Source organism: Triticum dicoccoides, chromosome 7B, assembly GCF_002162155.2.
Source record: "Triticum dicoccoides isolate Atlit2015 ecotype Zavitan chromosome 7B, WEW_v2.0, whole genome shotgun sequence".
Lineage (NCBI taxonomy): Eukaryota > Viridiplantae > Streptophyta > Magnoliopsida > Poales > Poaceae > Triticum > Triticum dicoccoides.
The window spans coordinates 703,154,896-703,179,805 of NC_041393.1; the positions used below are offsets into that span (position 1 = coordinate 703,154,896).

The 24,910-nt window shown below is 45.7% G+C and overlaps 1 protein-coding gene across 1 annotated transcript; it reads right to left on the reverse strand.

Moving 5' to 3' along the window:
• Positions 1-23,530: 23,530 nt before the first annotated feature.
• On the reverse strand, positions 23,531-24,448 carry LOC119342168 (alpha-amylase/trypsin inhibitor-like). Its single transcript, XM_037614008.1, has one exon. It carries the CDS (start codon positions 24,380-24,382, stop codon positions 23,705-23,707), a length of 678 nt encoding a protein of 225 aa, XP_037469905.1. The 5' UTR covers positions 24,383-24,448; the 3' UTR covers positions 23,531-23,704.
• Between the last annotated feature and the right edge of the window lie 462 nt (positions 24,449-24,910).

The window sequence follows — 24,910 nt, forward strand, 5'->3', positions numbered from 1 at the left end:
CAAGGGGTTTGTACTGAAAGAGGGAGGAAAAAGGAGGGAAAACAAAGACAGCGACAAAAATGAAAGGTGGACGGAGGAAGGAGACGAACCCTGAGTCCGGCGCTAGGCGTAAAATCTTCGGAGACGGGCTATGTTCCATGGGTTTGGCTCGAGTCGGTTGTCAGATGCGTTGCCTAGACGGTATGCACCGCCGGTAAGGACTTGGTCGATGTGATGAAGGGACCTTCCCATTTGGGCTTAAGTTTGTCCTTTTTCTTGTCCGGCAGGCGGAGAACTAGCTCGCCAACATTGTAAGTTTTGGCCCGTACTTCTCTGCTTTGATATCTTCGAGCCTGTTGTTGATAGAATGCGGAACGGGATTTTGCCACGTCGCGCTCCTCCTCCAAAGCGTCCAAACTGTCCTGCCGATCCAACTCGGCTTCCCTTTCCTCGTACATGCGCACGCGAGGTGAGTCATGAATTATATCGCAGGGCAAAACTGCCTCAGCGCCGTATACCATAAAAATGGTGTGAATCCGGTTGTGCGGTTTGGCGTGGTCCGCAGCCCCCAGAGTACGGAGTCGAGCTCCTCTACCCAGTGCGTGTTAGATTCCGTGAGGGACCGCACTAATCTGGGTTTGATGCCGCTCATGATTAGACCATTTGCCCGTTCCACTTGACCGTTAGTTTGAGGGTGGTAGACTGAAGTGTAGTCGAGCTTGATGCCCATGTTTTTGCACCAGAGTTTAACCTCGTCGGCCGTGAAATTTGTGCCGTTATCAGTGATGATGCTGTCGGGGATGCCAAAACGGTGTACTACCCCGGATATGAACTCTATCACAGGTCCGGATTCTGCCGTTTTAACCGGCTTGGCCTCTATCCATTTGGTGAATTTGTCCACCATGACCAATAAGTATTTGTGCTTGTGGGTTCCCCCCTTTAAGGGGTCCAACCATGTCAAGCCCTCAGACTGCGAACAACCAAGTGATGGGTATAGTTTTGAGGGCGGTGGGTGGCATGTGGCTCTGATTAGCAAAGAGCTGGCAACCGACGCATCGTTGGACTAAGTCCTGAGCATCTGCCCGGGCGGTCGGCCAATAAAATCCTGTACGGAAGGCCTTGCCTACAAGGGCCCGGGCGGCGGCGTGGTGCCCGCCGAGTCCGGCGTGAATTTCAGCCAGGAGATTTCGCCCTTCCTCTTCGGAGATACACCTTTGAAGGACTTCGATTGTGCTTTTCTTATAAAGTTCTCCCTCATGGACCTTGTAGGCTTTAGGTTGCCAAACTATGCAGCGGGCCTCATTTTGGTCTTCGGGAAGTTCCTGCCTGATTAAGTAGGCTAGGAATGGTTCCGTCCACGGGGCAATTACTGCCAGTATTTCGTGGGCTGAATCTGTTATTTCATTGGCTGAGCCACCGATTGTGTCAGAATGTTCTGTGTTAGGCGATGCAGTTGGTTCCGGATTGTTATTTCCGGACTCCTCTTCCCATAATACGGATGGCTTAAAGAGCCGCTCCAGGAAAATGTTTGGAGGGACGGCGTCGCGTTTTGCGCTGATGCGTGCCAACACGTCTGCTGCCTGGTTATTATCCCGGGCTACATGGTGGAATTCGATTCCTTCGAACCAGGCTGACATTTTTAGGACGACATTACGGTAGGCGGCCATTTTCAGATCCTTGACGTCAAAGTCTCCATTTACTTGGGATATTGCGAGGTTTGAATCCCCGCGCACCTCTAGGCGTTGAATACCCATGAAGATTGCCATCCGAAGGCCATGTAGAAGGGCCTCGTATTCGGCTGCATTGTTGGAGTCCGTGTACATTATTTGAAGCACGTATTGGACTATGTCTCCGGTTGGGGACGTCAAGACGACGCCAGCCCCCAAGCCAGCCAACATTTTGGAGCCATCGAAATGCATGATCCAATTGGAGTATGCGCCGTACTCTTTAGGGAGTTCGGCTTCGGTCCATTCGGCGATGAAATCAGCCAAAACTTGCGATTTTATAGCTCGCCGTGGTTTGTAGGTTATGTCAAATGGTAAGAGCTCAATGGCCCATTTTGCAATCCTGCCCGTCGCGTCGCGATTGTTTATAATATCGTTGAGAGGTACTTCAGAGGCCACCATTATGGAACACTATTGAAAGTAGTGTCGCAGCTTCCGGGATGCCATGAACACCGCATACGCCATCTTTTGATAATGTGGGTAACGGGACTTGCATGGAGTTAAGACAGTGGATACGTAGTACACTGGTTTTTGAAGAGGGAATTTGTGCCTTTCTGTTTCTCATTCGACGACGAGTACCGCACTGACAACTTGATGTGTTGCTGCGATATATAATAACATCGGTTCGCCCAGGTTGGGCGCGGCCAGGACTGGATTTGTTGCCAATACAGCCTTAATTTCTTCGAGTCCGGCCGTGGCAGCATCCGTCCATTCGAAATGTTCGGTGCGCCGGAGGAGGCGATAGAGGGGCAGTGCCTTTTCTCCCAAACGGGAGATGAAGCGGCTTAGAGCCGCCACACATCCAGTTAGTTTTTGTATTTGCTTGAGGTCTTTTGGGATATCCAATTGTGACAGAGCTCGGATCTTGGCTGGGTTTGCTTCAATTCCTCTACCGGATACAATGAAGCCCAAGAGCTTTCCGGCTGGTACGCCGAAAACACATTTTTCTGGGTTGAGCTTAATGTCATATGCTCGGAGGTTGTTGAATGTCACCCTCAAGTCGTCTACTAAAGTTTCGACGTGTTTGGTCTTGACGACCACATCGTCTACATATGCCTCTACTGTTTTGCCTATCTGGGTGGCCAGACATGTCTGAATCATGCGCTGATATGTTGCGCCGGCGTTTTTGAGTCCGAAGGGCATTGTGTTGAAGCAGAATGGTCCGTATGGAGTAATAAATGCCGTTGCGGCCTGGTCTTTTTCCGCCATCTTGATTTGATGGTATCCTGAGTATGCGTCGAGGAAGCATAATGAATCGTGCCCTGCGGTAGCATCGCTGATTTGGTCGATGCGAGGGAGAGGGAAAGGGTCCTTTGGACAGGCCTTGTTAAGGTCTTTGAAATCGACACAAAGGCGCCAGGATTTGTCCTTTTTTGGTACCATTACCAGGTTGGCTAGCCAGTCCGGATGTTTTATATCTCTGATGAATCCGGCTTCTAAGAGTTTGGCTAGCTGCTCTCCCATTGCCTGTCTTTTGGGTTCAGAAAATCGCCGAAGAGCCTGCTTGACTGGCTTGAATCCTTTTAGGATGTTTAGGCTGTGTTCTGCTAGCCTGCGTGGGATTCCTGGCATATCTGGAGGATGCCAGGCGAAAATGTCCCAATTTTCCCGAAGGAATTCTCGTAGTGCAGCTTCTACATCAGGATTCAATTATGCCCCGATGGAGGCCGTCTTTGTGGGGTCCGTTGGATGGACCTGGAATTTGACTACTTCGTCCGCTGGTTTAAAGGAGGTGGACTTGGACCTCTTATCAAGTATCACATCGTCCCTATCCACCGTGGAGCGTAGCGCAGTGAGTTCCTCTGCCGCTAGGGCTTCAGATAATGCCTCTAGGGCCAGTGCGGCTGTCTTATTTTCAGCGCGGAGTGCTATATCTGGATCACTGGTGAGAGTGATTACTCCATTGGGCCCGGGCATTTTGAGCTTCATGTACCCGTAATGGGGTATAGCTTGAAAGATTGTGAATGCCTCTCACCCTAACAAGGCGTGATATCCGCTGCCGAATGGGGCCACTTGGAACATGACCTCTTCGGACCCGTAATTGTCCGGCGAGCCGAACACTACGTCTAGTGTGATTTTTCCTGTGCAACGTACTTCTCGACTAGGGATTATTCCCCTGAAGGTTGTGCTGCTTCGCTCAATGCGGCTCCAGTCAATTTCCATTTTTTGAAGGGTTTCCTCGTAGATGAGGTTTAATCCGCTGCCGCCATCCATGAGTACCTTGGTAAGACGAAAGCCGTCCACTATTGGACTGAGGACCAATGCGGCTGGTGCTCGAGCTGTTCGAAATTTAGGCTCATCGCTGGCATTGAAGGTGATGGCCGTGTCGCTCCATGGATTTGTTGTTGCTACTTGGTAGACTTCGGCGAGGCTGCGGATTGTTCGCTTCCGCATGTTATTTGATGTGAAAGTCTCGAAGACTTTTAATACCGTACTGGTACTGCTGGGCTGGTTGCCCGGGGCTAGAAAGCCTTCGCCACTTTTGGCCACCTGCCATAGTATCCAACATGCTCGAAGGCTATGTGTTGGAGTGGCGCCCTCCGTACTGTGGATTTTGCAGGGTCCGTTGAGCCATCCCTCCAGTACGGTTCCATGCCCTTTAGGGTTTTTTGCTTTTTGGTTTTTAATCCAGGTGCTTGAGTACGACGCACCCTTTTATCTCGGACTGCGGTTGTATTCAGGGCCGGATTGTCCCAAAACCTGGTTTCGGTTTTCCAGGCACTCTCCATCGCACAATATTTTTGTACAATGGTCGCTAGGTCGGTGAAGCGTGTAACTTCGCGATGAGTTATGGCGTTAATGATTCCCTTGTCCGTGCAATTGTTGCAGAAAATTGAAATCGCACTTTCTTCACGGCAGTCCTTTATCCTGTTCATAACCAGGAGGAATCTGGCCCAGTAATGATGTACTATTTCATTGGGCTCTTGCCATATTTGAGATAGATCGCTTATGTTTGGGTGGGCGGGTGGAATTAAGTTCGGAACACCGCCTGATCTGAGGCTCAAAGGCCAAGAAGTTTCCGGATTTGGAAGCTTGGTTTGTTGGATGGTTTCCAACGAATCTGGTCCGATGCCTGACTTTAGGTTCAGTATTTGATTCACGTCCGTCCCTCCGCGGGAATCCAGCATGGAGGGATCGGGAATCCGGACGTAGCTGGTTTTCAACATAGAAGAAGAGTCGCCACATTGTTCCTCTACCACAACAACGTGGTGGGTAGCCTGGGGAGAGTTAATTTCTCTCACATCGGTTTTAAGCCCAATCTGATCGTAGTCTGTAGCGACTCCCAGGGCGGTGATGCGATCCAAGAGCTCGTTTACGGAGGAGAGCTCCATCGGATCTAGCTGCTCGGGAAATTCCGAGCTAACGTGAAGATCGCTTTTGATGACCTGAGAGGTCATCGTCGGAGCGGTGGCCGAACAGGCGGTCATAAGAAAACCACCTAGCCGGATAGTTTGGCCGGCGGCCAAAGCTCCCTTGACGACGACGCCGTCTTTAAAGACGGGAAAAGGTATCCTTCCTGATTGCGACAGCACAGAGGAACTCTCAATGAAAGCACCAATGTCGGTGTCAAAACCGGCGGATCTCGGGTAGGGGGCCCCGAACTGTGCGTCTAGGCGGATGGTAACATGAGACAAGGGACACGATGTTTTACCCAGGTTCGGGCCCTCTTGATGGAGGTAAAACCCTACGTCCTGCTTGATTAATATTGATGATGTGTGTTACAAGAGTTGATCTACCACGAGATCAAGGAGGCTAAACCCTAGAAGCTAGCCTATGGTATGATTGTTGTTCATCCTATGGACTAAAGCCATCCGGTTTATATAGACACCGGAGAGGGCTAGGGTTACACAGAGTCGGTTACAATGGTAGGAGATCTACATATCCGTATCGCCAAGCTTGCCTTCCACGCCAAGGAAAGTCCCATCCGGACACGGGACGAAGTCTTCAATCTTCTATCTTCATAGTCTTGGAGTCGGGCCGATGATGATAGTTCGGCTATCCAGACACCCCCTAGTCCCGGACTCCCTCAGGCACATTGGCCAGACTCGCCATGAAATGTCCACACCGTATAAACTGGCGTAAAGCCTCTCTTATGCAAGTGTTTGCCCATTTCATCATCTGTCCTCTTGTGCCAATTATTGCACCCTGCATAGGGGCACCAGGTTGTCCTCTGGCCTTTTGCAAACGCGGTTCTCAGAAACCCTTGTTTTTTTAACCATTCAGTTGTCATGTTTTTCTAACTAGTGTGACTAGTGTACATCTACACACGATCACTCATCTTGCCTAGCTACTGGACACATAAGAAATATATATATAAATTAATCAGCATGTATATATTCTCAGTTAATGGAGTTTGTCACTTTTATTACGTCCATGCAACCTAGACACTAATAGGTAAAGATAGGTCCTAATCCCACCCGAGTATGTGTAGATTGGGTTCGTTTTCCCATGCTCTGCCCCAGATCCGATGCACAATTTCGGCATCACCTCCCCGTTGTTCTCCTGATACACGTCTTGGCAATAAGCAGAGAGGATGTGTACCCGGAGAACAACAGGGAGGCACTGACGAAATTCTACATCGGATCCGGAGCAGAGCATATGGGAAAACGATCCCAATCTAGACATACTCGGGCTGTCCATGGATAACGTTGGACAATTCGAAAGAATCACAGTTATAAATATGCAAATGCATGCATATTTATAGATGTAACCCTTTCAAACGGGAGACGCATAGTGGTCACGCATACTGATAATTGAAGACACCTATAGATAGCAAGTTTCATTGGCACGAAGACCGGAATAGAGCAAATCAAGGGGGGGGGGAGATGTTATTTGTGCTAACCCACGAATGCAGGGGCGGAGCTCGTTGAACACTAGACCCTCGCAGCAACGACAAACTTCACATTTAAATCTAAAGAAGAGTTTCATAGCAATATTGTTTTTTCCGTCAACCTACCTAAATATTTACAACAAGATGAGCGGGTTAGGGGTTCCTCGGTGTTGATAGAACCCTAAATAGCAAATATCATCGATGCAAGATACATGAGGCGCTCGACATTGAACACTAGATCCACGTCCCACAAGTGATCCCAGCGCCCATCGTCCCGCAACAATAGTTCTGGTGGCTGATGACGGTCGAACACCTTAGCAAATTTGTCTGGCAGCCTTTGCAATGAGGATTAAAGCCAAGTTTTGAACGTTCAAACAACCAAACCAAGTTGAGTCAGTTTGGGTGTTTCAAGTTTCAACACTTAGCTTTCAATCGTCATCTCAGAGGCTGCCAGACAAATTCGCGATAGTGTTCAACCGCCATCGATGCCGAGAAATGTTGCTGCAGACGCAGGACCCCTGTGTCACTTGTGGGACGTGGATGTAGTATTCGACACCTACGGCCACATGTATCTCGCGCTGAAGATACTTGGTATTTAGGGTACCATCGACACCGAGGAACCCCCTAACCCGCTTGTCCCCGGGTAAACTAAATTAGCATGCATTCAATAAGCAAAACTACATCATCTCTTATGTCCGTACATCATCGAATATTATCACGAATACATCTCGAATGGTATCATACATATAGCATCGCTAATACAGCTAGAACCGTAGCGAACGACGGGTATCGATGCGGGCGGTGGACACCCAAAGAGAAGGAACCATCACAGGATCATAGCTCCAGTGAGGTCCATGAAGAACCTGCCATGTCCTCCAACACATCCATGTAGCGACGGACATGCTTGTCCTCCTCGCTGACATGGTGACATACCACCTCCGTGGTGTCCAAAAGCCTCGGCACCGTCACTGGCCCACACGACCGCCACCACAAGGTTCGGGTAAATGACGGGCTGGCTCCTCACCAAGATGCGCCCCCGGAAGGTAGAACCTCCAAGTACCAGCCCAGCGGAGCCCAGTCTCGAACATGACCCCTCTGATTGAGCATGCCTCCTCCGCCGAGTCGACGATGAGGATGCGGGATAGGCATCCTCGATGTCGATGCGGGAATAAATGCTAAAAAAATAGCAACAAATTTCACATGTTCAAAATAAACCAGAAACTTAACGTAAACTAAATTAATCTAAACCTAAACTAACTAAACTAAACACAAACTAATCTAACTAAACTAAACCTAAACTAAACCAGAATCTTAACCTAACCTAAACTAAACTAAACTAAACTAAACTAAACAAAACGTAAACTAAATTATACTAAACCTAATTAAACTAAATCTAAAAAAATAGAAAAAAATAGTCTCACCATGGAGTGGCCGGGGCAGCGGGGCGAGCCGGCGGGGCGGGGCCGGGCGGCCGGGGCCGGCGCGGACGGGGCGGGTGACCGGGGCGGCGAGGTGTGCCGGGGCGGTGAGGCGGGCTGGGGCAGTGCATCGGGGCGGGGCAGCCGGGGCGGGGCGGCGGCGCGGGGTGATACATCTCCAACATATCTATAATTTATGAAGTATTTATGCTATTATATTATCTGTTTGGATGTCTAATGGAATTTATTATACACTTTTATATTATTTTTTGGACTAACCTATTAACTGGAGGCCCAGTCCAAATTGCTGTTTTTTGTCTATTTCAGTGTTTCGCAGAAAAAGAATATCAAACGAAGTCCAAACGGAATGAAACCTTCAGGAGAGTGATTTTTGCAACAAACGTGATCCAGAGGACTTGGAGTGGATGTCAAGAAAGAAGCGAGGAGGCCATGAGGCAGGGAGGCGCGCCTGCCCCCTGTGTGCGCCCCCACCCTCGTGGGCCCCTCGCAGCTCCACCGACCTACTTCTTCCTCCTATATATACCCATATACTCCGAAAACATCCAGGAGCATAGTAGATCGGGAGTTCCGCCGCCGCCAGCCTCTGTAGCCACCAAAAACCAATCGGGACCCTGTTCCGGCACCCTCCTGGAGGAGGGATCCCTCACCGGTGGCCATCTTCATCATCTCGGCGTTTTCCATGACAAGGAGGGAGTAGTTCACCCTCGGGGCTGAGGGTGTGTACCAGTAGCTATGTGTTTGATCTCTCTCTCTCTCTCTCTCTCTCTCTCTCTCTCTCGTGTTCTTGATTTGGCACGATCTTGATGTACCGCGAGCTTTGCTATTATAGTTGGATCTTATGATGTTTCTCCCCCTCTATTCTCTTGTAATGGATTGAGTTTTCCCTTTGAAGTTATCTTATCGAATTGAGTCTTTAAGTATTTGAGAACACTTGATGTATGTCTTGCATGTGCTTATCTATGATGACAATGGGATATTCACGTGATCTACTTGATGTATGTTTTGGTGACCAACTTGCGGGTTTAGTGACCTTGTGAACTTATGCATAGGGGCTGGCTCATGTTTTTGTCTTGACTCTCCGGTAGAAACTTTGGGGCACTCTTTGAAGTACTTTGTGTTGGTTGAATAGATGAATCTAAGATTGTGTGATGCATATCGTATAATCATACTCACGGATACTTGAGGTGACATTGGAGTATCTAGGTGACATTAGGGTTTTGGTTGGTTTATGTCTTAAGGTGTTATTCTAGTACGAACTCTAGGATAGATCGAATGGAAAGAATAGCTTCGTGTTATTTTACTACGGACTCTTGAATAGATCGATCAGAAAAAATAACTTTGAGGTGGTTTTGTACCCTACAATAATCTCTTCGTTTGTTCTTCGCTATTAGTGACTTTGGAGTGACTCTTTGTTGCATGTTGAGGAATAGTTATATGATCCAATTATTATATTATTGTTGAGAGAACTTGCACTAGTGAAAGTATGTACCCTACGCCTTGTTTCCTAGCATTGCAATACCGTTTACGCTCACTTTTAGCGCTTGCTACCTTGCTGTTTATATATTTTCAGATTACAAATACCTATATCTACCATCCATATTGCACTTTTATCACCATCTCTTCGCCGAACTAGTGCACCTATACAATTTACCATTGTATTGGGTGTGTTGGGGACACAAGAGACTCTTTGTTATTTGGTTGTAGGGTTACTTGAGAGAGCCATCCTCAACCTACGCCTCCCACGGATTCATAAACCTTAGGTCATCCACTTCAGGTAAATTTGCTACTGTTCTACAAACCTCTGTACTTGGAGGCCCAACAACGTCTACAAGAAGAAGGTTGCGTAGTAGACATCAAGCTCTTTTCTGGCGCCGTTGCCGGGGAGGTGAGTGCTTGAAGGTATATCTTTAGATCTTGCAATTGAATCTTTTAGTTTCTTGTTTTATCACTAGTTTATTCTATAAAAGAAAACTACAAAAAAATTGGAATTGAGGGTTCCTCATATGCTTCATCTTTTTAATGTCTTTCGTGAAAATGATGGAAAGGAAAATTGTGCTCAAGTACTAGAAGAAGAATTACATAGAATGCTTGGCAAAAAATATGTGAATGACGAGCATGATTGCAATGTTATTAGTATGAATTCTTTGAATACCCATGATGCTAATGATATGCAAATCTACAAGCTTGGGGAAGCTATGTTTGATAAAGATGATATTTTTTGTCCCCCAAGTTTTGATGAGCAAATTTATTATGATGAAAGCATGCCTCCTATTTATTATGATTATTGTGATGACACGTATGCTATAAAGAATAATGAGAACCATGAAACTTGTCACCTTGATTTTAATTTTCAATTGGATTATGCTTCACATGATAGTTATTTTGTTGAGTTTGCTCCCACTACTATTGATGAGAATAAATTTGCTTATGTGGAGAGTAGTAAAATTTCTATGCAAGTAAATCATGAAAAGAATGCTTTATGTGATGGTTATATTGTTGAATTCATTCATGATGCTACTGAAAATTATTATGAGGGAGGAATATATGCTTGTAGGAGTTGCAATGATATCAAGTTTCCTCTCTATGTGCTTAAAGTTTTAAAGTTATACTTGTTTTGCCTTCCTATGCTAGTTGATTATTGTTCCCATAAGTTGTTTGCTCACAAAATCCCTATGCATAGGAAGTGAGTTAGACTTAAAGGTGCTAGTCATATTCTTCATGATGCTCTCTTTATGTTTCAATTCTTATCCTTTTACGTGAGCATCATTGAAATCATGATGCCTAGCTAGGGTCGTTAAACGATAGCGCTTGTTGGGAGGCAACCCAATTTTATTTTATTTCCTTTGCTTTTGCTCCTGTTTAGTAATAAATAATTCATCTAGCCTCTGGTTAGATGTGGTTTTATGTTTTAATTAGTGTTTGTGCCAAGTAGAACCTTTGGGAAGACTTGGGTGATGTCTTTATGATCTTGCTGTAAAAATCATAAACTTTACCGCTCACGAGATTAGCTGCCATTTTTTACTGGAGAGTGCTTTTAGGTTGATTCTTTTTGCATATGATTAATAGACAAATTCATCAAGTTCACCAATTTATTTTAGATTTTTAGAGTTACAGAAGTATGCGTTTAATACAGATTGCTACAGACTGTTCTGTTTTTGACAGATTCTGTTTTCATTGTGTTGTTTGCTTATTTTGATGAATCTATGAGTAGTATCAGAGGGTATGAACCATAGAGAAGTTGGAATACAGTAGGTTTAATACCAATATAAATAAATAATGATTTGATTACGGTACCTTAAAGTGGTGGTTTGTTTTCTTGTACTAACGGAGCTCATGAGATTTTCTGTTGAGTTTTGTGTTGTGAAGTTTTCAAGTTCTAGGTGAAGTTTCGATGGACTATGGAATAAGGAGTGGCAAGAGCCTAAGATTGGGGATACCAAAGGCACCCCAAGGTAATGTTCAAGGACAACCAAGAGCCAAACTTGGGGATGCCCCGGATGGCATCCCCTCTTTTGTCTTCGTTCATCAGTAACTTTACTTGGAGCTATATTTTTATTTACCACATGATCTGTGTTTTGCTTGGAGCATTATTTTATTTTGTTAGTATTTGCTTTCTGTTATTTATAATAATGTTTTGCATCTCTATTTTCAATAAAAATGTCAATGATAGCCTTTACCATGCTTATTTTGCAAGTATACTTGTTGCTATTTGAAAACAGAAAGTTTATCGATGTTGCAAAAATTCCCTAGAAAAGTCAGAATATGATAAATTGTTGAAACTTTTTGCAAAATAAGATCTGATAAATTTTATACAGTGTAGTGTTTTTCTCGTAATGTTTGGAGTTAGGGAAGTATGATGAATCTTGCATTCTTTACAGACTATTCTGTTTTGGCAGATTGTTGTTATGTTTGCATTGGTTGCATATGTTTGCTTGTTTAATGATTCTATTTGAGGATAGGATTATTAAATATGCAGAGACATTTAGTATGCAATGTTTAATAATAATTTTAGTGATTTTTTACAGTAGAAAACGATAAGGTTTTTGCATTGGTTTATACTAACTTATCTCACGAGTTCTTGTTGAGTTTGGTGTGGATAAAGTTTTTGAGATTTAGGGAAACCGAGATACAAAAGGAATTAAGGAGATGCAAAAGTTCAAGACTGGGGATGCCCAAGGCACCCCAAGATAATATTCTAAGAACTCTCAAGCATCTAAGCTTGGGGATGCCCTGATAGGCATCCCACCTTTCTTCTTCGACAATTATCGGTTAGTATTGGTTGGGCCTAAGTTTTTGCTTCTTCACATGATGAGTGATATCCTTGAAATGTCGTTTTGTTGTGTTTTGCTTGCTATTTGAATAATATCCCAAGATCTGAAATTCTTAAATGAGAGAGAGTCTTCACATAGCTACATAATTATTTAACTACTCCTTGATCTTCACTTATATCTTTTTGGAAGTAGTTTGTCATTTACTCGTGTGCTTCATTTATATCCTATGAGTAAATGGTTCAATGATTTGAATATCATAAATCTAAAATTCTATATGTTTCATATGCTTATCCCATGGGGAGTAATGACTTCACATATCACTACATGAAACAACTAATTTGCCGACAGGAGGCGTCTTTGCCGTCTGCTTTTCATTGGGCAGACGACAAAGAAAAGATTTGCCATCATAAACAGATGGAAAAGAAATACTAACGGCAAAATAGACTTTATCGTCTGCGAAAAAATACACAGATGACAAAGAGCTCACTTTGCCGTCTGCAAAAAGAATACAAACGGCTAAGGTCTTTGCCGTCTGCGTTTTTTATTACAGACGACAAAGAGCATACTTTGCCATCTGCAATATAAAATACAGACAACAAAGATATTTGCCGTCTGCATTTTATATTACAGACGATAAAGTACGCACTTTGCCGTCTGTAATATAAAGCGTGCCGTCTGTAATATAAAACGCAGATGGCAAAGTACGCACTTTGCCGTCTGTAATATAAAACGCAGACGGCAAAGAAGAAACACATCTCGCGGATCGATCTCCTGGATCGATGAGGTGTCACGATCTGAACCAAACATTGTGTCCCAGATCTCTCTGTCCCACGCCCTCACGTTCTCCCTCTCTGCCAACCGAACGGCATGGCCCCACCCATCCACAAGACAAAGTCAGAACGCCCATGCATGTGCCCCCTCCCATGCTACCCGCCCGTGCCCAAGATGCCCCCGCCCATGCTACCTACAACACCACCGACGCATCACCGTCGCGCGCCTCTGCCGCCTCTTGTGCACCCCCTCGCCCAGGAGGTCTGCCGCCGGAGCTCGCACCTCCTGCCACGACGCTCCTCGTCCAGGCGGACACCAGCGCCGGCACACCGACCAGGCAGGCACCATGTGCCGGCTAGGCGGGCACCATGCGCCGGCCAGGTAGGCACTACATGCCGGCCAGCGACCACCTTTGACCTCTGCTGCGAGAGAAGGGCGCCTCCCCTTGCGCGTCCAGCCTCGTCCCTGTCCCGAGTGCTTGTTTGTGTCTCTTCTCCGGACCCCTCGCCGGACTCTGCCGCGGCCGCTCCTCCCTGTTCCCACCATGGCCTCCCCTCAACCGACCCTGCTGCGGCCGAGCCTCCCCAACCTCCTCCTCGCTGGACTACGCCGCGGCTGACACTCACAGAGACCCGCCGCAACCATCCCTCGCCGGACCCCGACATGGCTGCACCTCGCCGGACCCCGCCGCACCCGAGCCACCCCTCGCCGGAACCCACCGCGCCTGAGCCTCCCCAACATCCTCCTCTCTTCCCCGAGCACCAGAGCTCCCCTAGGAGTGGTAGTGATTGCCAGAGTTGGCTACTCCGGCGACCAACGAAGCAGCAGCTGCCATCCTCTCTGCTTCCTTTCTTCCCGAGCTCACCAGAGCAGCAGCGGGCGCCCTCTGAACGCTTCGACTGATTTTTTTAAACAAAAAATAACCTTTGGCGTCTGTATTTTAGTATTGATGAAGGCAAAGAAAACTTTTTGACTGACGGTAAAGACCATATGATTTACCGTCTGTTATTTATAAGGTAGACGACGAAGCAGATTTGACTGACCGCAAAATCTTTGCCGTATTTCCGATAAAAAGCAGATGAAAAAGTATTCTTTGCCGTCTGATTTTGCCGTCTTCTTTCTAACGGCAAAATCTTTGCCGTCTGGATTTAGGTCTTTGCCGTCTGTGATCCACAGACGGCAAATTATATGTTTCCTGTAGTGTATAAGAAGTAGATGTGGTAAATTTATTGAAGGTTAGCAAACACTGTATTGGTCACTTGAACAATTCATGAAAGAATATTGAAGGAAGAGAGCTTTCACATATAAATATACTATCTTGGACATCTTTTGTAATTGTTAGCACTCATTAAAATATGACATGCTAAAAAGTTGATATTGGACAAGGAAGACAACTTAATGGGTTATGTTTTCCTATATCCGAGACATTATATTGTCTTGAATCATCCAACATGTTGGGCTTGCCTTTACCTCTCATGCTAGCCAAATTCTTTGCACCATGTAGAAATACTACTTGTGCTCCCAAACATCCCTTAAACCAGTTTTTCCATGAGAGTCCACCATACCTACCTAAGGATTGAGTAAAATCCTTCAAGTAAGTTGTCATCGGTGCATGCAATAAAAATTGCTCTCTAAATATGTATGATCTATTAGTGCGAAGTAAATAAGCTTTATACGAACTTGTGATGGGGAAGAAATAAAAGCGACGGACTGCATAATAAATGTCTTTATCACAAGCGGCAATATAAAGTGACGTTCTTTTGCATTAAGATTTTGTGCATCCAACCATAAAATCGCATGACAACCTCTACTTCCCTCTGTGAAGGGCCTATCTTTTACTATTATCTTCTACCCTTATGCAAGAGTCATGGTGATCACCACCTTTCCTTTTTTCCCTTTTCCTTTGGCAAACACTTTGTGTTGGAGCGATCTGGATATATATATCCACTTGGATGTAGGCTTTCATAAATTATTATTGTTGACGTTACCCTTGAGGTAAAAGGTTGGGAGGCAAAACTATAAGCCCCTATCTTTCTATGTGTCTGATTAAAACTTTGAACCCATAAATATCATGTGAGTGTTAGCAATTGTGAAAGACTATATGATAGTTGATGTGGGATTTGCTAAATCAAAGCTCTTACATAGACCCTTCCTGAAAATAAGATGAATCACAATTGTTTGATGACTGAGGACATAGTTTGCTAGTTTTCAAGAAAGTTTATGGTCTATGCTTTAACATGTGAATATCTTGTTATTTGATCATGAGAAGTTTTATGAGATGAGCTACTGTTATGGCATATAATGATGCTAGAAAACGTGATTGAAATTATCATTGATCAAATTTTGCACCTGCTAGCATTCACACTTCATAAATTATTTCTTTTATCATTTACCTACTCAAGGACGAGCAGGAATTAAGCTTGGGGATGCTGATACGTCTCCAACATATCTATAATTTATGAAGTATTCATGCTATTATATTATCTGTTTGGATGTTTAATGAGCTTTATTATACACTTTTATATAATTTTTGGGACTAACCTATTAACCGGAGGCCCAGTCCAAATTGCTATTTTTTTTGTCTATTTTAGTGTTTCCCAGAAAAGGAATATCGAAAGGAGTCCAAACGGAATGAAACCTTCGGGAGAGTGATTTTTCGAACAAACGTGATCTAGAGAACTTGGAGTGGACGTCAAGAAAGAAGCGAGGATGCCACGAGCCAGGAGGCGCGCCCCCACCCTCGTGGGCCTCTCGCATCTCCACCGACTTACTTCTTCCTCCTATATATACCCATATACTCCGAAAACATCCAGGAGCACAAATAGATTGGGAGTTCCGCCGCCACAAGCCTATGTAGCCACCAAAAACCAATCGGGACCCTGTTCCGGCACCCTGCCGGAGGGGGGATCCCTCATCGGTGGCCATCTTCATCATCCTGGCGCTCTCCATGACGAGGAGGGAGTAGTTCACCCTCGGGGATGAGGGTATGTACCAGTAGCTATGTGTTTGATCTCTCTCTCTCTCTCTCTCTCTCTCTCTCTCTCGTGTTCTTGATTTGGCACGATCTTGATGTACCGCCAGCTTTGCTATTATAGTTGGATCTTATGATGTTTCTCCCCCTCTATTCTCTTATAATGGATTGAGTTTTCCCTTTGAAGTTATCTTATCGGATTGAGTCTTTAAGGATTTGAGAACACTTGATGTATGTCTTGCATGTGCTTATCTGTGGTGACAATGGGATATTCATGTGATCTACTTGATGTATGTTTTGGTGATCAACTTGCGGGTTTAGTAACCTTGTGAACTTATGCATAGGGGTTGGCACACATTTTTGTCTTGACTCTCCGGTAGAAACTCCGGGGCACTCTTTGAAGTACTTTGTATTGGTTGAATAGATGAATCTGAGATTGTGTGATGCATATCGTATAATCATACCCATAGATACTTGAGGTGACATTGGAGTATCTAGGTGACATTAGGGTTTTGATTGATTTGTGTCTTAAGGTGTTATTCTAGTACGAACTCTAGGATAGATCAAACGGAAAGAATAGCTTCGTGTTATTTTACTACGGACTCTTGAATAGATCGATCAGAAAGAATAACTTTGAGGTGGTTTTGTACACTACAATAATCTCTTCGTTTGTTCTCCACTATTAGTGACTTTGGAGTGACTCTTTGTTGCATGTTGAGGGATAGTTATATGATCCAATTATGTTATTATTGTTGAGAGAACTTGCACTAGTGAAAGTATGAACCCTAGGCCTTGTTTCCTAGCATTGCAATACCGTTTACGCTTACTTTTATTGTTTGCTACCTTGCTGTTTTTATATTTTCAGATTTTAATACCTATATCTACCATCCATATTGCACTTGTATCACCATCTCTTCGCCAAACTAGTGCACCTATACAATTGACCATTGTATTGGGTGTGTTGGGGACACAAGAGACTCTTTGTTATTTGGTTGCAGGGTTGCTTGAGAGAGACCATCTTCAATCTACGCCTCCCACAGATTGATAAACCTTAGGTCATCCACTTGAGAGAAATTTGCTGCTGTCCTACAAACCTCTGCACTTGGAGGCCCAACAATGTTTACAAGAAGAAGGTTGTGTAGTAGACATCACGGGGTTGGGATGGGAAGGGAGAGAGAGAGGTGGAGAGAGGGCGAGGGCGATGACGTTTTGTTAGATAGGGCACAACTCTTTGCCGTCCGCTAGCAGACGACAAAGAGACTAGCTAGCGGATGGCAAAGAAAGTGGCCGTTAGGTGGCTTTCGCCAGCGGCCCACTCTGCCTCTTTGTCGTCTGCTAGCGGACGACAAAGGTTCTATTTCATCAATAGCTGGCGGTAAAGATTAGGCGGACGACAAACAATTTCTTTGCCGTCAGCTGCTTCTTTGCCGTCCGTTTTCTTCAAGCTGATGGCAATGACCCTCTTTGCCATAAGCTAGCTAATGGCAAAGAACCAGCTGACGGCAAAAGTTCCTGATTCAGTAGTGATTACCAGACGGTGACCTCGACATCAGGGACAGAATTAGTGCCCTTCATAATCTCCTCCACAAGCGTCGGAACTTGCAACGTGTCCCCAGGTGGAGTAGTACCTACAAATAAACAGAAAATGGGGTAATCAGATCAATGAGGTAAGCTAGGCAAAAGAACAGGATCCTGACTCCAAGCTGAGGCTCCGGCAGCGGTGCTTGCCGCGATGGTCATCCCTCCCGTCGTTAGAGGCCCTAGGATGCCTCCGCTCGTGGTCATCCTCGTTCTCGTTGTTGGAAGCCGTAAAGCGCCTCCTCAGGCGGCCGTCCTCCTTCTCCCCGTAAATCACAGTGCGTGAGCGCGGGGGCTCGTCAACCTTATTGGGCTTGGGGACCCTGTTGTCTTCCAAGGGCTTGGTGTCGCGCCGGCGCCGGCGGTCCGGGTCAAGCGGGGAAGGCGTTCGCGTGGCGACCCGGTGGTCCGTGATGTCTACTATGCAACCTTTTCCTTGTAGACGTTGTTGGGCCTCCAAGTGCAGAGGTTTGTAGGATAGTAGCAAATTTCCCTCAAGTGGATGATCTAAGGTTTATCAATCCATGGGAGGTGTAGGTGAAGATGGTCTCTCTCAAACAACCCTGCAACCAAATAACAAAGAGTCTCTTGTGTCCCCAACACACCCAATACAATTGTAAATTGTATAGGTGCACTTGTTCGGCGAACAGATGATAATACAAGTGCAATATGGATGGTAGATATGAGTATTTGTAATCTGAAAATATAAAAACATCAAGGTAACAAGTAATAAAAGTGAGCGTAAACGGTATTGCAATGCTAGGAAACAAGGCCTAAGGCTCATACTTTAACTAGTGCAAGTTCTCTCAACAATAATAACATAACTGGATCATATAACTATCCCTTGACATGCAACAAAGAGTCACTCCAAAGTCACTAATAGCGGAGAACAAACGAAGAGATTATTGTAGGGTACGAAACCACCTCAAAGTTATCCTTTCTGATCGATCTATTCAAGAGTCCGTAGTAAAATAACACGAAGCTATTCTTTCCGTTCGATCTATCATAGAGTTTGTACTAGAATAACACCTTAAGAAACAAATCAACCAAAACCCTAATGTCACCTAGATACTCCAATGTCACCTCAAGTATCCGTGGGCATGATTATACAATATGCATCACACAATCTCAGATTCATCTATTCAACCAACGCAAAGTAATTCAAAGAGTGCCCCAAAGGTTCTACCGAAGAGTCAAGACGAAAACGTGTGCCAACCCCTATGCATAAGTTCACAAGGTCACTGAACCCGCAAGTTGATCAACAAAACGTAGATCAGGTAGATCACGTGAACATCCCATTGTCACCACAGATAAGCACATGCAAGCCATACATCAAGTGTTCTCAAATTCTTAAAGACTCAATCCGATAAGATAACTTCAAAGGGAAAACTCAATCCATTACAAGAGAGTAGAGGGGGAGAAACATCATAAGATCCAACTATAATAGCAAAGCTCGTGATACATCAAGATCGTGCCAAATCAAGAACATGAGAGAGAGAGAGAGAGATCAAACACATAGCTACTGGTACATACCCTCAGCCCCGAGGGTGAACTACTCCCTCCTCATCATGGAGAGCATCGGGATGATGAAGATGGCCACCGGTGAGGGATCCCCCTCCGACAGGGTGTTGGAACAGGGTCCCGGTTGGTTTTTGGTGGCTAGAGAGGCTTGCGGCGGCGGAACTCCCGATCTATGGCGCTCCTTGATGTTTTCGGGGTATATGAGTATATATAGGCGAAAGAAGTCGGTCAGGGGAGCCACGAGGGGCCCACGAGGGTGGGGGGCACGCCCAGGGGGTTAGGGCACACCCTGGACCCTCGTGGCCACCTCGTTGCTTCCCTGACGTCTACTCCAAGTCTCTTGGATTGCGTTTGGTCCAAAAATAACTCCCCCAAAGGTTTCATTCCGTTTGGACTCTGTTTGATATTCCTTTTCTGTGAAACACTGAAATAGGCAAAAAACAACAACTTGGACTGGGCCTCCGGTTATTAGGTTAGTCCCAAAAATAATATAAAAGTGTATAATAAAGCACATTAAACATCCAAAAAAGATTATATAATAGCATGAACACTTTGTAAATTATAGATACCTTGGAGACGTATCAGTCCGCTGGAGGGCAGCACCATGCCCAATGGTGTCCCGATGCGGGAAGGCTGCGGCGGGTGTGGGAACCTGACGCGCCGCCATGTCCCATGCCGTTGTATCAGCATGGAAGGTGGAGAGGATCGGGAGGAGGCAGGTTGGGGAGTAGCTTTGCTACACGCACGGGGACATGGCAACAGACTATTACGGGGAAGCTGAGCTAGAATCATTTAGTTGGAAGAAATCAAGACGGAGGGACCCACACCCCTTGAAAATCAGGGGGTGGAGATTAGTTAATGAAGAGAAGCCCCGTAATAGTCTGTAAAGGTCCGTTGATATAGAATTTTTGGGTCGGGAGGGGTGGTGTTCGTTTAGGTTATCCAACGACACACATCGGTCCAAATGGGCTATCCTCGGTTGGTTAGATGGCACTAGTAGAAAAGCGACCTTTATTTTCGGTTCGTAAGGACCTTTAGTCCCGGTTCTATAACCGGCACTAAAGGGTGGGGACTAAAGGTCCCCCCTTTAGTCCCGGTTCAGCACGACCCGGGACCAAAGGCCCACCACGTGGCACGAGCCCGCCTCGAGGGCTAGAGGACCTTTAGTCTCGGTTGGTAACACCAACAAGGACTAAAGTTTTTTTTGTTTTTTTTGAATTTTTTTGAATTATTTCCTGATTTTTCAAATTTCTGAATTATTTGATGATTTAATCTCTAATCACCCCTCATCATTGCTCAAGTGTGGAGCACTTATTCCAAATCGACTAACTTGCCGGCCGGTCACCCATCCTATCACTACTCCAGCCTGAGCATGCTTAACTTCCAAGTTCTATTGCCCCTAGTTTCCAAGTCTGTATTTGTTGTTTACCTGACAATAGTAAGCTATCAATTTTATTAACCCTCAGGAGTTTAACTTGAGCATGAAGTCACACGTTTCACCTTTTGACTTTCAAATTATTATTTAAAAAATAATAATTATTTAGTAACACTAATATTTTTGAATAAGTAGTTTGACCACAATTTGATCAGATTTGACCATAGTTTGACCAAAATTCAAAAAAACTATAATAATTATTTAGTAACACTAATATTTCTTGAATAAGTACTTTGACCATAGTTTGACCGGATTTAACAAATTGAAAAAACCCTGAAATTTGAGCATAACTTTTTTTCCTTTAAGAATTTGAGGATTCAAAAAAATTTGCAAAACGGCCTATGACCGTCGAATTCGAATGCGAATTTTCGTGCTGAACATTTTGATATATTATGCGTTTTTATCGACATCGTATGCAAAAAGATATGGTCGTTTTACTTTTTCATAACACTTTTTTGCAAAACATGTTGAAATTTATGTTTTTAAATTTCCCTAACTACTAGATGTAGTAACATACCTACATCTCGAAGGATTTTAATTTTTGAAATTTTTATCATTTTCTTTTGTTTTTTTCAAAACTGAAAAGGCGATACAGGGAGGGGGGGGGGTAGAGTTTGAAAATTGCCCTTTAGTCCCGGTTTGTGTCTCCAACCGGAACTAAAGGTTAGACCCCTTTAGTCCCAGTTTGTGATACAAACCGGGACTATATGTTGGCCCTTTAGTCCCGGTTTTTGTGACAAACCGGGACTAAAGGGGCTCGTGAGGCCCCGGCCTGACGCCAACCTGCCACCACCCCTTTAATCCCGGGTTGTGACACAAACCGAGACTATAGGTCACAAATGAAACGGGACTAATGCATAGCCGTTCGAATCGGGACTAATGATCATATTAGTTCCGGTTCATTTACAAACCGGGACTAATAAGCTGAACATTAGGTCGTTTTTCTACTAGTGTGGGCTCGCATCCCAGTTTAGCACATGTCACCGTTTCGCCCTGCGCAGCAGCTGCATATAGGATAGTAAGCCCAGTATATTTACCACACATGCGGGACAGTTCGCTTTTGACAGAAATCCAACGACCAGAACATCTAGATCGTGAAAACGGACGGCCGAAATTGTCAATCGCTGAGAGAGCTCGCATAAAACGGAGTGTGATGCGTGATGGACGCAACATAAAACGGAGGTACCGATCATCTAGCATGCAATGGGATGGGCTAGCTAGCGTCGTCCACTTCGGTTTCTTTCGTCGCCTCCCACATTTTCTACAAGGCCAGCCAAGAATTTCCTGCCAGTTTCTTCACTACAAATCAATGCACCGCCAGAGGTCTGCCCTTCGTCTCCATCCATCCACACGTCTGCACAATAATCTTCTTCCAAGAACTTGCACATGAGACTATTTTATTTCGTCTTCTTCCTCAATGCTAGTGCATTACGTCGACGTATAGTCAAGACTGATCAAGGAAAAGTTCGGCGTACACCGTACGTTGTGTGTGTGTGTGTGTGACGTGACGCCATGATCGTGTAGCAAGCTGGCTGTCTGTTGCGCCAGGCACGTGATGATCATGCATGCATTTGGAAGTCTTGTCTAAGAAAAAGAAAGAGCACCCGTCAAGGTTAGAAGAAAAACTTGCACATGCAAAGCGAACGTCTACGTACGCTTGGATAGATATGCACCACGAACGGGGAATATGGCCCCCTTTTCCACAGCTAGCCAGAAGATATTTCAGATATGCACATTAATCGTCTTCATTGTTCTTATGAAAGTTTGGTTGTTCCCCACATATGCCATGTAGTGGACATTAATTGTCTCCAACCTAATTCCAGCCATTTTTATGTCAAATACAATAATACGATTACCGATAGCTCAAGAAAAGTCTTCTCCCCCCCCCCCTCCCGCTGGCGCCACAGCTGGTCCGCCCCGCCTCTGATGGCCCTTGGGCTAGGATCTCGGCCTCCCGCCGGCGAGAGAGACCCCGATCTCATTTTTGTTAGGTTCATCATCTCGGTTCTGGCTTTGTGGCGGTGGTGATGTCCATCGGTAGGAATAATGTCTGCCACGTCTGATCCCCATCCCCACGGTGCATATAGCGTCGTCGGAGGGCATGCAGAGGTGTGTCTCCGTCATATCTCCTAGGATTCAGTGGTTGTTGGTCTGTTTGGATCCAGTTTTCATTCGTGTGGTTATATGATTGATATTTTCAGTCTATGTCTCTCTTCGTCGGTGATGGTTGCTGCATTGGCGCGCTAGTTTCTTAGGGCCTGAACACGATGTCTTCCCGATTGTGTACTACAAGATGGTTTGCCTGACTCCGATAAGAGAGGGGCGATGATGATGGTGCCCCTTCGGTTCGCTACATTGCTTATAGATGTCGGTAGATGGTTTATAGACCTTGTTGTAATTTTAGTTACCTTTAATGTTCTTTGTACTGTCATGATTGATTATTAATAGATTGGAATTTTCTATTGAAAAAAATCCAACAATACCATTTTTTATCTATAACTTACTACTACTAGTCAAAATGTTTGGCGAATCAGCAATGGGGTAGGCGAATTCCTAACTTCAAGCCACAATTAATTGTATGCATATTCAATTTTCAAACACTTAATTTTACAAAGTGGTTAAATCCAGCCAAGTGAAAAGCCGAACACATGAAGGTTAAATCTTCCAATCCCTTGAGTGACACCATGGGACCTCCATCTCCAGGGTTTCTGACAGGACGATGCCTAATCCCACCCTCCCAACCTCGTTACCCATGTTCGCCACAACATCTCATAATGGAAAATGAAAATCCGCTCAACAAAGGTCGAGAAGACGATTGTTATAGCAGTAGGTTGGCATCAGGAAGAGGTGGCGACAAGCTGCATTAAATCCTAGCTGCCTCAACAGAACGTCACCGGCCAACTCCCAACTCGGAGATGAAGATGGAGGGTAGTGGTGCACTGCAAGATGAAGATGGAGGATAGTGGTGCAGAAAATCCACTGATTTTCAGCACCCACAAAAAACACCACGTGACATACTTATACTATTATTTAACCATTTATTTATTATTGGTCAACATACAAGCACAGTCATGCATATGCATATACGTGACATGGCACATACATATAAGTAGACTACTCAGAGTAGTCATTGTTCCTTATTGATCCCGGTTATTATACTTTTGATCCTTCAACGCGTCCTATTCTAAGGGCAGAGGACGATCTGGTAGTTGGTTCCAGGTGGGCAGGTGAAGGTGCTGGTCTGGTCGTCCTTGGCGTAGCTGTAGGCGTCCGGGCACTTGCCCTTGAAGAACCTCGAGTAGTTTGTCGGCGGGCAGTTGTGCTCGAACTGGCCCCGGCAGCAGTACGTGTCGCCGCCGAACTTGCCGCACGCGCTAGCGCACCCTCCAGGCACCTGCAGCTCCTTGAGGCACTCCTTGGTGATGTCCGTGGCGCAGCGCGCAGCGCGGCACGACCCGCCGACGGGCTCGAAGCTCATGGGCACGTTGAACCCGTCGATGACGGACAGGTCGAAGAAGTCCTTGTTCCCGCCCTGGCCCAGGGTGTACTCCGCCAGCGTGGTGGGCTGCTGGCCGGACACACTGCAGGCCAGCGCGCCGCCGCAGTCGCCCGTGATGCACCGCCCGCGGCCGCTGCCGTCGAAGGTGCACCCGGTGCGCGGCCACACCCTGGCGCCCGCGGTGCCGGCTGGCATGTTGAGCTGCCACGACTTGCCCGGGTCGAGACGCGAGCCGCCGCCTGGGAGCGCGCCCGGCCACACCGTGTAGGAGCAGCGGTTGACGACGGTGATGGTGGCCGCATCTGCGGCGGTGGCGACGGCGAGGACTAGGGCGATGAGGTGGAGGACGCGAGAGGACGCCATGGATGATGCCGCTCTTGGTATTCTCGGACGAGTTGTGATGGTAGTGTGCGTGCAGCGCTGGTGAATGGTGGCCTGCTGCTCTCGCCCGCGGTGGAGGTATTTATAGCCGCAATGCTGCCTGTTGCTAGTACATAAAGTTAGGTTGCATGCGTGTCGTGCTCAGTCCAAAGCTAGCTGGCTCGATCGACGTTTTCCACGATCGCGTTTGGCAGCATGCAATATGCATGCATGTATGGTTCTAGAATCCAAATGATAGATGCCACCTCATGTATGCTTGCAGCAGTGAACAATGCACCACTAGAGGTCTAATGAACGGACGGTCAAAATGAAGACTTATGTGCCAATTGTTTTTGGCCGTCGATGAGGCATTGGTCCGAGGTGATCTCATCTGTTATGCTCCATAATCACCTAGGGCGTGTTTGGTTATCTACATTGATTTTCAGAGGTTGCATGAAAAAATGGATCAGGCTGAGTGGAGCCAAGCTGAGGAAATACAGGGCAAAATATGGCGTTTACATGTTGTTTGAT